Genomic DNA, 12,916 nt, shown 5'->3' on the forward strand with positions numbered 1-12,916 from the left:
ACATTGACCTGAGCTGGAAACCACAGAATAAGTGTCTAAATAAGAGACCAGAATAAATACAAGTATCCTGAACTACAGTTAGGTCCATAAATATTTGGATAAGGACACAATTGTCATCATTTTGGCTCTGTACACCACCACAATGAATTTGAAAGGAAACAATCAATATGTTCTTAAAGTAGACTTTCATCTTTAATTTGAGGATATACATCCAAATTGGGTGAACGGTTTAGGAATTACACCCATGTTTGTATGTGGTCCCCCCAATTTTAGGGGCTCAAAAGTATTTGGACAAACTAACATTATCATGAATTCAATTGTGAGTTTCAGTACTTGGTGGCAAATCCTTTGCAGTCAATGACTGCCTGAAGTCTGGAGCCCATAGACATCACCAGATGCTGGGTTTCTTCCCTGGTGATGCTCTGCCAGGCCTGCACTGCAGCTGTCTTTAGTTCCTGCTTGTTCTTGGGGTGTTTTGACTTCAGTTTTGCCTTCGGCAAGTGAAATTCTGCTCAGTTGGATTCAGGTCAGGTGATTGACTTGGCTATTGCAGAACAATCCACTTCTTCTCCTTAAAGTTTTGGGTTGCTTTCACACTATGCTTCGGGTCATTGTTCATCTGTACTGTGAAGCGCTGTCCAATGTGTTTTGAAGCATTTGGCTGAGTGTGAGCAGATAATATAGCCCTAAACACTTCAGAATTCATCCTGCTGCTTTTGTCAGCAGTCACATCATCAATAAATACAAGGAACCAGTTCCCTTGGCTGCCATACATGCCCATGCAATAACATGCTTCACAGATGAGGTGGTATGCTTCGGATCATGAGCAGTTCCTTCCCTTCTCCATACTCTTCTCTTCCCATCATTCTGGTACGATTTGATCTTTGTCTCATCTGTCCATAGGATGTTGTTCCAGAACTGTACAGGGTTCTTTAGATGTTTTTTGGCAAACTCTAATCTGGTCTTCCTGTTTCCTGTTTACATCTTGTGGTAAACCCTCTGTATTTACTCTGGTGAAGTCTTCTCTTGATCATTGACTTTGACACAGATATGCCTACCTCCTGGAGGGTGTTCTTGATCTGGCCAACTGTTGTGAAGGGTTTTTCTTCACCAGGGAAATAATTCTTCTGTCATCCACCACAGTTGTTTTCCGTGGTCTTCTGGGCCTTTTGGTGTTCCTGAGCTAACCAGTGCGTTCTTTCTTTTTAAGAATGTACCAAATAGTTGATTTGGCCACACCTAATGTTTTGCTATCTCTATGTTTGGTTTGTTTTGATTTCTAATGTAAAACTGAAGGCAAAACCCACCAAGAACAAGCAGGAACTAAAGACAGCTGCAGTACAGACCTGGCAGAGCATCACCAGGGAAGAAACCCAGCATCTGGTGATGACTATGGGTTCCAGACTTCAGGCAGTCATTGACTGCAAATGATTTGCAACCAAGTATTGAAACTCACAATTTAATTCATGATTATGTTAGTTTGTGCAAATACTTTTGAGCCACTAAAATTGGGGGCACCACATATAAATATGGGTGTAATTCCTACACCGTTCACACAATTGGGATGTAACTTCTCTCAAATTAAAGATGAAAGTCTACACTTAAAGAACATATTGATTGTTTCCTTTCAAATCCATTGTGGTGGTGTACAGAGCCAAAATTGTGTCCTTGTCCAAATATGTATGGACCTAACTGTATATAGTCACAACACATACATTTACTCAATTTAGTGTAATGGTCATGTTGAAATATGCATTGTGGATTATGTTTAATTGGTATATACATGGCCAGCTTCATAGCCTACCCCCCCTGCTGCTACCATAAGTGCTCTAAAACAGATTTCAACCCATTGAAGTAACACTTAGGCTGTGTTCAGTCAATCAATAAAAAATGATTATTATTCTCCTCATTGCATTGAGAAATAGACAGAGAATCTAAAACCTTCTCTCTGCGATGGTTTAATCTTAAAAGACAAACGCAAACCCATCACAGACGATGCCTTAAATGGGGAATTAATTATTCCTCAGTCTTTATTCTCACACTTGATAATAAAGCATTGCATTAAACATTTCCTCCTGTGCGCACCCTGTCACCCCCCCCCCCGCCCCCCCCAAGATAAACCCTTCTATATCCTATAGTGTCAAAGAGATGAAAAGCATTGAAGTGAACCCGTTATCCACACCTGGCAGACCTGTGCCAGTTATTTACTTCTTAAAAGGGTGAAGAAAATCCTGGCTCAGACAAGCTTGTTTTTGAATGATCTAGTGTCTGCACAAGTGTCCATATTTAGGGCATTTAAACCACATTTTTGAGTGTTGGGCACGTTTTGTTTCCAAAGCCGTCACTTTAAGAAACACATGACATCTTATAGAATAGTATTCTAGGTCAAGTGGTACCTGTTCTTCTTGTAAAAGTTATATCCCCCTTTTCCAGTTTGGTACCTCTGAGATGATTAGTTTCCCTTTCTTTATGCAAATGCCTGAAAGCTCAGTATTTCAGACTCTAACTAGTGGGGGGGGGGGGGGGGGAATGAAATCCTAATACTAACATCACAGAAGTTTCCAAGTGTGCTTCTATATCCTGCGGCTTTTGCAAACAGATGTGTTCTGGGTCAAGGTTTTGAAGGGTTCCAACAGTGAGAGAGGCCATGCTTCTATCTGGAGAATGACAATCAAGGCCACTGCATCTGTAGATCTCCTAGCACGGCGCTCGCTCAGCTGGGTGTTATCAGCGAGTGAGTTTAATAGCGAAATGCCCAGAATGGAACCCATCGACAGTGTTAACTTTGTCTCTCTTACCTGGTGTTTTAAAAAGACACTCCTTGTTTTCCGGCATGGTAACAACAGATGACCCTACAAGACCCACTTGTAACCTGCAAAAGCAATCGGAAATGGCAGTTGAAGAGTTAACAGCTAAAGATAAATAATGAGGAATGTAAAGTTATTAATATGCCTTGGTATTTTGAGCACCATGGCAACTGCAATTCAAATGCTTTTTGCTTTTCATTCACTATTTTAAAATGACAATAGCTATTAAGTTTTTCTCCTAGGTAATTCTGGACACTATTAAATAGTCGTTTTAAATGCCTTTTTGAAAAGAAATTCTAGAAATAAATTCAGATTATGACATAGGTTTTTATTTGACAAAAATCACTTGTATGTGTTAAGCAGTGTTGTTGCTACATTTCAAGGATGCAATTTGAGATTGTTTAAATTTTCCAGTTCATTAAACCTTTTTAATTCACAGCTGCAATTAGGAGCTGTCCTACTTGGAGGTATGTTTAACTAGGTTGTTGCTACTGCTAAAGTCCAGTACCTTGCTCCAGGCTCTGAAATCCATTAGAGAAATGGCAAAAACATCATCATTTGATCAATACCTCCATTAAGAGAGAAATGGTAGATTGTAGCTCAGTACTCCTCTGGTTTGAGAGAGTTTTTAAAAGTTTAAATACTTCTCACTCAGGATTTTCACTTGGTTCATTTGGAAGTGAGCTATCATGTACAACCAGTCCACTCCTTCCTGCCCAAGAGAGGAGATGAAACATTTAGCTAATGCACTTCATCCACTACTTGCTTGATCTAAACACCTATTTGGCAAACATTATCATAAAGTATTCATCACTGCGGCAAGCAAATGTGGTCCTCTAAGCAAACGGGCCAGATGGGAAGCAGAGCTGAAGAAGTTGAGCAAAAACAGCAGATGAGAAAATTGTGCTTTTCATGGCGGTCATTGATAAGAAATTGACATGGCTTGTAAAAGTAAAAAGTTGAGTGTATCTTGTCAGATCCTAGTTGCCAAATGCTGGGCCCATTCACTTCATCAAAGTTTTCAACCACAGAGAACAGAACTCTGTCTAGAAGTTGGTTGTCAACTCTCAAGCACTGGTTATTGCGTGCTATCTGGGAGCAAAAGAGAAGGTAGGCCTTGTCTTGGCAACAATCCCAGAAGAAGAGTATCGATTGAACCAGTTAAACACAATAATTTCTAGGTGGCAACCATCATAAACGGGGCACTTTCACGTTTTAGGGTAAACATTTTTACATATTAGAATGTATAAATACATAATCAAATTTAAATGTATGAATACAGCTCTGTGAAGTAGGCAGCGATTGAAATGGATACTGGAAGATACATTTATGTCTTCAGGCCTAGTTTTACAGTAGAGACACTCTGGGGATATGAATTAATGATCTGCAGATTAAACTCTTTAAAAGTTTGCAGTGGCAGATAATTGAGGAAAAAAGCTGTCCAGTTTGCATTTGATGTGGTTTTAGGTTCACTTTTGTATCCATTATATTAATTTCCTATGATTTTGCATAATATGCTATGATTTTCCACGTTGTCCATGGAATACTAAGTATTATTGATGTTCAAAAACAAAATGGCTTTACATTTTCCAATATTTAAATATGCTAGATGTTAGAAGGAGCACAAGTTACCTACCACTCTTTATCTTTATTATCTTCTCTGCACCCTGTACCAGCTACAACCAGGTTTTCTTTGTCCTTGATCTCAGGAGTGATTTTGATGCCACCTCAGTGTGTTTGTGGATAAGAATGCCATCAATGATCTGTACATCAGATGCAGTGTATGCAGATTAGACCTTGTCAGTACCTTCTTTAGTTCAGCTCAGTTAAAACATGCAATCCCAAAATGTATGCCCCAGCGAGGGAAGTATCTGGGGATTTGTCTAATTTTTCACTGTATATAAGAAAGTTTAAAAACGAGAGGAGGTATTCGACCCATCGTGCTCGTTTGGTGTCCATTAATAACTAAGTGATCCAAGGATCCTATCCAGTCTATTTTTGAATGTTCCCAAATTTTCAGCTTTAACCACATATCTGGGGAGTTTGTTCAGATTGTGACGACTCTGTGTGAAGAAGTGTCTCCTGTTTTCTGTCTTGAATGCCTTGAAGGTCAATTTCTGGAAAAGCTCCTCTGGTTTGAAAATAACATGGATCACCTTTTTAAATATAGATTTAGCCTTATTATATTACAGATTTTATGTGTTTAAGTATTTTTTATTATTTGTTCCTGTTCTTCAAAGTTTCTAGTCCCAGTCTTTTTTCTTTCCTTTTTATTTTTTTCCCCTCATGTGGCGGTTTTATCAATCGGAAACTCTTAAAGTTGATTTACACCATAGGGACCACATCATTATGCTTTTAGGTTTACCTATCTTGGCTGCTACAGAAACCATGGCAGGGATATAAGTGCCCACACAAGGTTTATGGAAGTGTTAAAATAAATTATTGTGCAAGCACTGCTGTGAAGAACAAGGAAGCAGAGTGAACACATACTTCTTGGATGTTAGAGAGGTCTCTCTCTAACTGTTTTTTAATCTCTTTCTTGCTTGTATTTTTGTTAACTTGTGGTTATGGTGGGATTTGGGACCTCCATACCTGACCTCCTCTGTGCTTTTTTATATTTGCCTCCCTCTTAGAGAGACTGTGGGCAGTCAAAGACAAACCCCCACCAAGAAAATCTTGTAATTGTGCCTATAATGTTCTGTTGTTCATTGCTTTGGTGATAGATTGTCGTGCATTTGCCCCAGTGGGGTTAATGGGAGTGATTGCATTTATTGATTTGATTGATTATTAGATGTATTTTATTTATTGGCTAGCATTACATATTTCTGATTTAATGCATACATATAGTTCCAGTAGTTTTCCCTGTCCCTTGGCTTTTAGCGTCAAGGGGTATCAAAGACTGGAGGCCTAAACCACAGTGTAACTTAGTTCTAACTTGTAATTATACATTTAAATTTGACATGAATTAATGAAATTGTGTAAAAATAAGCAAACCTTTTTTTAAGTGTAAATAAATAAATCACTGCACCACATTGTTTGACAATCTGTGTAATGTTCCGGTCACAGTATAATTATTTGTGTTGTTTTTGTTTTTATAGATTGGCCTATTTTCTCAGGGTGAATTGGAGGTCCTGAGGGGTTATGCTGAGTAAATATGAAAATGACAGGAACTGTGTGTGTGTGTGTGTGTATGTGTGGGTGATGAGACTTCCTCTTTCCCTGCTTTGCCTCACAGTTTCCTTCTAGAGAGGTTGAAAGGCTGAGAGACATGGTGCCTTGTTGTGGAATTCAGAGGTAGTCAGTGTTCGGTCAGTTAGTTTCCAGTCTGTCTCTGGGACTGAAGGAGCCACCTTCCTGGCGGTTTTATGATATTGGTTGTGCCCCTGTTGGTTTCAGAGAGTATCAATCTGCAACACATTCAGCTTCTTAGTGCCTTCTCTCGTGTTTGTCAATTGTCAGTCAGACACATTATTGGATTGGATTAAAATGTCACAGTAAGTCTTTTTTTCTCCTTGTTTTTGAATAGGAACAAAATTTGACTAACTGTAACAAAAACATTTGCATCTGGTTGTGCGTGTTTCTCTTCCTCTCTGACAGCCACTGTCTTTCGTGACAAATAGGAATATATATATATATATATATATATATATATATATATATATATATATATAAAGAGAGAGTAAGATGATGTCTAAAACCTGACTTTTTGGGTACAGAGGAAGCAGAGATAATATAAGAACACGAATAGTTGTGTGTGAAAGGTTCTCATTGTACTGATGGGGATTTAGATGTCACGATAAGGTACTCAGCTGTGTGATTTTATCCTAATATGAACTTCTACATTTACATTCCTGACAGTTCTTATTTTGTGTGCGTTGTGTGATCTCGAAAATAGACATTCTGTCTGATGTATAAAAGAAGAACATCAAAAGTTGTGGACACAAGACAATTTATATAATACTTTAAATGGGACACATACAACAGACTTACTTACTGCAAATAAATTATTTGCTGGAGTCCATAAGGTGATGCATTTGTTATTTTGTGGCTAGATAGCTGACAGTCATGACTACAGAAATTGTAAAAACCTTAGTATATTTTATAAAAAGCTTTTGTTTATTTTGAATGTAACTCATTCATTCGTATCTAAAATGCTATATATTTGGGATGTGTAGGGACTTGCAAAATAATTCACAATTTCTGGGGAGTAATTCCTGTTCAGAATCAGTGAAAGAGCACAAATCAAAAGTCAGGACTTCAGTGACCCCTTAGCCTCAACAAATTCTGTCAAGTGCTGCTTCTTCCCTCTTTACTGCCCTGCAGTGGGTACTGTGTGTTTATTTTTGTCATTTAGCAGACACTCTTATCCACTGCAACTTACATTTGTACCCATTTATACAGCTGGGCATTTTTAACTGGAGTAATCTAAGTCAAGTACCTTGCTCATGGGTACAACAGCACTGCCTCACCTGGGATTTGAACCCACAACCTTCTAGTCATGAGCCAGAGACCTAACTACAACTCCACAGTGCTGTTTATCAGTTCAATGTTACGTTGTTTAAATGTTCACAAAACATTTTCCGAGTTTAAAACTGCAAGTGCATTATCTGCATTTTTCTTCTCCCATGCCTGACATTTTATTTAGCTCCTCTGCAACTTGTTTGTAGAGTTGCTTTTTCAACTTTACACTTCAAATTAAATCACATACTTCAAAAATTTATAAAATACAATCATAAAGAGAAAAGATAAAGGAAGAAAGGACGTTATTTACTTTGGTCAGATTGCTAATGTGCACAAATTCTATTAAGCTTAATTCCCAGTTGGCAAATATATCTTCACACGTAGTATTTTCTGGTGATTTGCCAAGTTTTGATGTCTCATGATTTAGCTGTAATAGATATCTGGGAGACCAACTGCATTTCTTTTTGATGTATTTTAATAGCAAAATGGATCTGAGGGAATTTTGAAACAAAGATTAAGCAAAATTTGTTCTACTTTTGATAAAGCATATTTTAGATCAAAAGTAAAAATTCTGTCTTAAAATGTCATTGTGTTTCATTGATAACATGTTTTATATATGGTGACGTGGGATGTGATGACTGGTGAGGGTTCAGCAAATTACACAAATTAGTAATTTACACCAGTCACAATGTCCCATTTCAACACCACAAATGGGTGTCCCTTTCCATGGATTATTATGATCACTTAAAGACATATGCGAACTATGACACAGGGACTACTGAACTTGGTCACAATTAAAAGCATTCTCTCATGCTTAATTAGGAGACCACATCAGCTCAAAATATAAAACATATACCCACACATAAGCAGTGCTAGGGGAAAAAAGGAAATATTTTACAGCACTAGCCAGTCAAAACATGTAGCAATGAGCTCGTTAGAGTGCTTACATACTGCAGTAAAGTATTTTTCAAAGATTTTGTGATTCTCATTTGCAGTATGATTGTGTATCAGCTGTGTAGTTTAATGAAAGCTCTTGCTGGTTGTGGTATGTGTTTAGCACAGTATTTATTTGTGATGTGTGTTTTTTATATATATCTTTACTGAACTAGATCTAGAGGAATCATGGTTGTATATATAACTGAGGATTTTTTTTCCAAGCAAGAAGGCTTTGCTCGTCTTATAGGAGTTATAACATTACCGCAATGTTTATTGAATCTGGAAGGATTACAGCTGCGTTTGGGTGTTGTTCCGTCTCTGTGTATCCTGTCTAGTTACTGTAAGGGAAGAGATTGTGTAAAACACTGGGTTTATTCTGGGTTTGACTTTGGGCGTCTGTGTACGTGTATTTGCATCCTATGTACATTAGGTTAATTTTTTTTGTTCCACATTTGCTTTGGATATATATGCCGTGTGAGAGTAATGCCTTAGTAGGGATGTCAGCCCTATTGTTTGACTATACTTGTGGAATTGTTCGCCGATTCTCCAGGACAGTGATGAGGGAGCAAACCGGGAGAACAATCATTCAGAGGAGTATTTTGAATGTCTGTGGAAAAGTGATTTCCTTCACTCAAAGCAATGACATGTTTATAAATATTTGCATATCATTTACCTGTGCAGATCGTTTGTGATTACATAAAATAAATATAAAATGATAGTCTTTCCTTATTCTATGTCTCCCTTTGTTGTTTTGTGTGTGCTTTGACCTTACTCGAGACAATATGCTACACTGAAAGATTAAATTACCCTCTCTCTCTCGTGGGGTTACATGGTTTTAGTTTATTACACTCGGGACAAGCTGCTGTTTACCCCGTGTCATACAAATTAAGGAGAAAGGTTTGACTTAATATGCAAATTAGATATATGTACAGCACAGTGCATTTTTTGCTGGAAAATTCCAACACAATGTAAAGTACTGAACAGTGCACAACCATATATATGCACAACAGACCCACAACATTATAGAGAGCATAATGATAACAGAAGAAGAAAATCAAACTGCTCTCCATATTAACATGAAATACACCATTGCTAACCGTGAAACATCCATCACCAACTTACTTTACCTTAAAACCCACAATAAACTGACCAGTTATCTTCCGCTTTCATAGTGTGTTCATTTAAGGATGTACGATTATCTTGGTGAGATTTACATGTGACATGCGGGAGTATTTGGGATTGACCCTGCCCTTCTCTGTGGCTGTTTTTTTTGGCCCCAAACCTGATTCTGACAAGTTTTTGGGCCAAAGGTGCACGAGCATCATCACTTCATGAGTTAAAAACACTGCATGTAAACTTCGCCATGGAGTCTATGATATATAAACCAGTTTTAAATGTAATACTTATTCATATTGAGACAGGATGGACTTTGAGATGTGTTTGAAAAGATTATTATTTTCTGGAAGCGAGCCAAACAAAATCCCAAGGGTGATAACTCATTTTTGATTCTGTATAATCCCAGATGATTAGTAGTCACTCCTACACTATTGATGTTCTTGTAAACCCGACCCAGTCATTTATCTCAGAAGTTGCCCTCAGGGACGTATATAAAAAACATGCTTCTTTTCCCCCTACATTTTCCTCTCTGTTATCAGTTAGGATCTTATTCTCCGACTGAAGTTAATCGGCGGACAATAAGAATCACACTGAAGGTTGTTTAGTTATTTCACCCCAAAGTCCTGTAGCAGAGCTAGAGTGGAGCAGTTAGCATTGTCACGCACAGTGGTAATTTGAATCAAGCTGCATATTTACTTTCTCAGAAATCAGGTTGATTACGGCAGACAGGACTACAATTGGGCAATAGGGATCCCTCACTAAAAGCTTCCTTACTGTTTCCCGGGTGGTCTTTTAAATTAGCTGCTTCATTCAGCATTGGAGGACTACTAGAGTGCAGTTGTATTTTACTATACTTTGCTGCTTTTGTATAATAAATGGTTTCAGCCTTTGGAAAAACAAATACAGATTGTCTTAACTGTTAAAGTAGCCCAGTAGAGCCAAGTCTCTTTTTCTCTGGGTTTTGCACGCCTTGTTGTTCAGCGATAATGTTAAAGCTGAAGCAATTTGTTAACTGTTTAGCTGTAGTGTGGCTGTGCTTACCTAGGCTTCAGTAAACTCTGTAACTCAAAAAATCTGCTAACGCCAATATTCATAATATCACGAGTGCCAAGGGACTAGAGTTCCTCTGGTGCCTTCAGTGAAGCTGAATTGATTGTGCTGATGAGGTCATGCCGAAAGCTTCTTCCCCGCACCAATATGATTCAAGGTGCCAGTCAAATTTCTAAACCATGTCTGAATGCCAAAACCGCATATGGGTTATGATTGGTTTCTAAACATAGAGTCAAAGGGTGATAATATGCTTAGGCTAAAACAACGACATAACTATGATCAATTTACAAAACATAGATGGCTGTGCTTCCAACTTCACTTTAGTCATGCACATCATAGAAGTATCTAAATCTGTGTCCCTACATGCACCAAATATAAAATTTACCTCATAGATGTGATATCCTTCAAAGAACATTAGTCTCGGGACTTATCTTTAAATTGGGTTAAAAAAACTGTCATTATTTTTTCTCATTTTTATTTCAGCTTAGATTTTATAGAGCTGATTTGTGAGGAAATGTTTATTTCCCAATCCACTCACATATTTGCAGATGTTGTGCCTTAGCAACAGTTTTAAATAAAAATGATAATAATAATAAAAAATGAAGAATGGATCTCTTTCATGAAACTCCATTTAGGCATTCAAAGGTTTATGATTTTAAATGACCTATCAAGTCCTTTGCTGGATTATTGATAATTACATTTCTTATCAATATGAAATAACGGCTGCTTTTTAATCAGCATTTTTCAATCAATAGCACTTTGCTAATTCAGTGCTCTTCTGTGGTTTGGTGTTAACCCATTAAGTCCTATTGGCCCATTAAGGTGACACTGTGTGTCCCTCTGATTACTAATGCATTCAGAGGAAGTCGCAAATCCTGTAAACTACTACCCCATGACAGCTGTGTTTTTCCTCCTTAAAATGTAGGTCTCCCTCCTCTTAACCTCGGCAACAAAAGCAATTTTTCAAGTCAGCTGTCACATCCAAACACACACACCACTAGTATTTTAGAAGGGTGGCAGTTTGTGTTGCCTTGAAGTTGGATTCCTATTTCTGCAATACTGTTGGCCCTACGAAGCCATGTAGTTCTATTTATTTCCATATTGTCTAAACTGATAATGTGCTTGTAGTTTCCTCTGTACACAAATTTTACCAAGAGCAATGGGGCATGCCTCCTTCCACTAGTAATGGATTGCCCCTGAGGTTGTGTGGTTAAAGTAGAATGGTGTCAAAAAACATTTCACTGCCTGCTCCCAGTCTTCACTTAAATGCACACAATATCTCTGTGATTTAATGCGGTGGTGACATGAGGATGAGGCCACAAACAGCAACGTCTCTCACTGAACTGCAAATTACTCTTTTGGAAAATGGCAAATGGCGCGGTATTCCCTTTGGTCATGTATCAGGAAGATTGCAGTTGTTATTAAGGCCAATGTTGGCTCTTTTTTATGTTGAGCCCACTGTGAACAGCTGCCTTCTTGGTGTTTGTCTGATGTTCCAATACTTTATTTTGAGAATAATTGCATATGGCACATAATTTAGTTGAGGGTCATTTGAAATGAAAGCTAGACATCTTCTTACGTCAGATCAGCCAAGAATACACTTAGAAGAAAATATGGCGGTGGAGGGTTTAATGTAGAGGTCTCAAAGCCTCTTACTGGGTGGTCCAATATCGCGCTGTTTACAGTGCCATTTCATCTGGACCTGTGTTTGAGAAGTGCCTGATATCGTGGTGCCATATTTCTTCACACTATGCTGGTGACAAGATTATCTGTTCATTCAAACCAACTCATGCTTCCGAAAGGACGTTTTCTTGTAGGACTTTTGCTTTGAAAAATCTTTGACATTCTTGATTGCATTCTTGTTTACATTCCTCAGTACAGAGAACATAACATCAGTGTAGCTGTTACTTTTTAAAGTGGTGAAGTGGTTTAGCAAAGAAGGTTTTATAATGGCCACATTTACTAGCTAATTATGACATACTACTCTCTATCTGTGTCCCTTTGGAAACATTAAGAAAGATTAATATTGTGCCGGAGTGTAAACCTGATTTGAAGCCAGGCTAGGCAGTCTGACTATTAATAACGAAAATGCCACCAGCAAAAAACAGAACTCTAGTGTTGTAAACCAGAAATAAGACACCTGATGAAGGTATAAGCTATCTTGCAAACTTTTAAAGAAAAATATCCTACTGTCAACTTTTCAGCTAGTCCACTGAGACGCCGTGCAGAAAAGGAAACATTTAATTTCACATTGAGTGGGACTGAAACAGGAAGCAGGCACTGGGACCCAGAGGAGACTGCAATCTCGAAGCTCTTCCACCGTCTTTCTGCATAAGTGTGCGTCTCCTGCAGCAGCCCTCCTGCCCTCTCGCTTTGCCTCTCACAAGGGGAGGCTGCCTGCTCGCTCAGTCGCTATGTGAAGCAGGTGTAGATGACACCCCAGCCACTGAGAGGAGATGGAGGGAGGGACCAGCTTTGATATGTAGGATGTGGCTTCAAAAAGAGTCACTACAAAAAAAAAAACAAGGAAAAAAAACCACACACAC

At 38.2% G+C, this 12,916-nt stretch overlaps 1 protein-coding gene across 2 annotated transcripts in view; it reads left to right on the forward strand.

Annotated features, from left to right (window-relative positions):
* Positions 1–12,916, forward strand: part of pde2a (phosphodiesterase 2A) — a 184,199-nt gene that overhangs the window by 42,506 nt on the left and 128,777 nt on the right. Inside the window, exon 1 of one of the 2 annotated variants that reach the window (XM_066699233.1) lies at positions 6,138–6,301. The exons of the other annotated variant lie outside the window; for it this stretch is intronic. Coding sequence (XP_066555330.1) covers positions 6,294–6,301 — 8 coding nt within the window. The 5' untranslated portion in view covers positions 6,138–6,293. Of the gene's footprint in view, positions 1–6,137; positions 6,302–12,916 lie in introns of those variants that run through there. 2 annotated transcript variants of the gene reach the window in all.

The sequence above is a fragment of the Amia ocellicauda genome, chromosome 3 (assembly GCF_036373705.1).
Source record: "Amia ocellicauda isolate fAmiCal2 chromosome 3, fAmiCal2.hap1, whole genome shotgun sequence".
Classification (NCBI taxonomy): domain Eukaryota; kingdom Metazoa; phylum Chordata; class Actinopteri; order Amiiformes; family Amiidae; genus Amia; species Amia ocellicauda.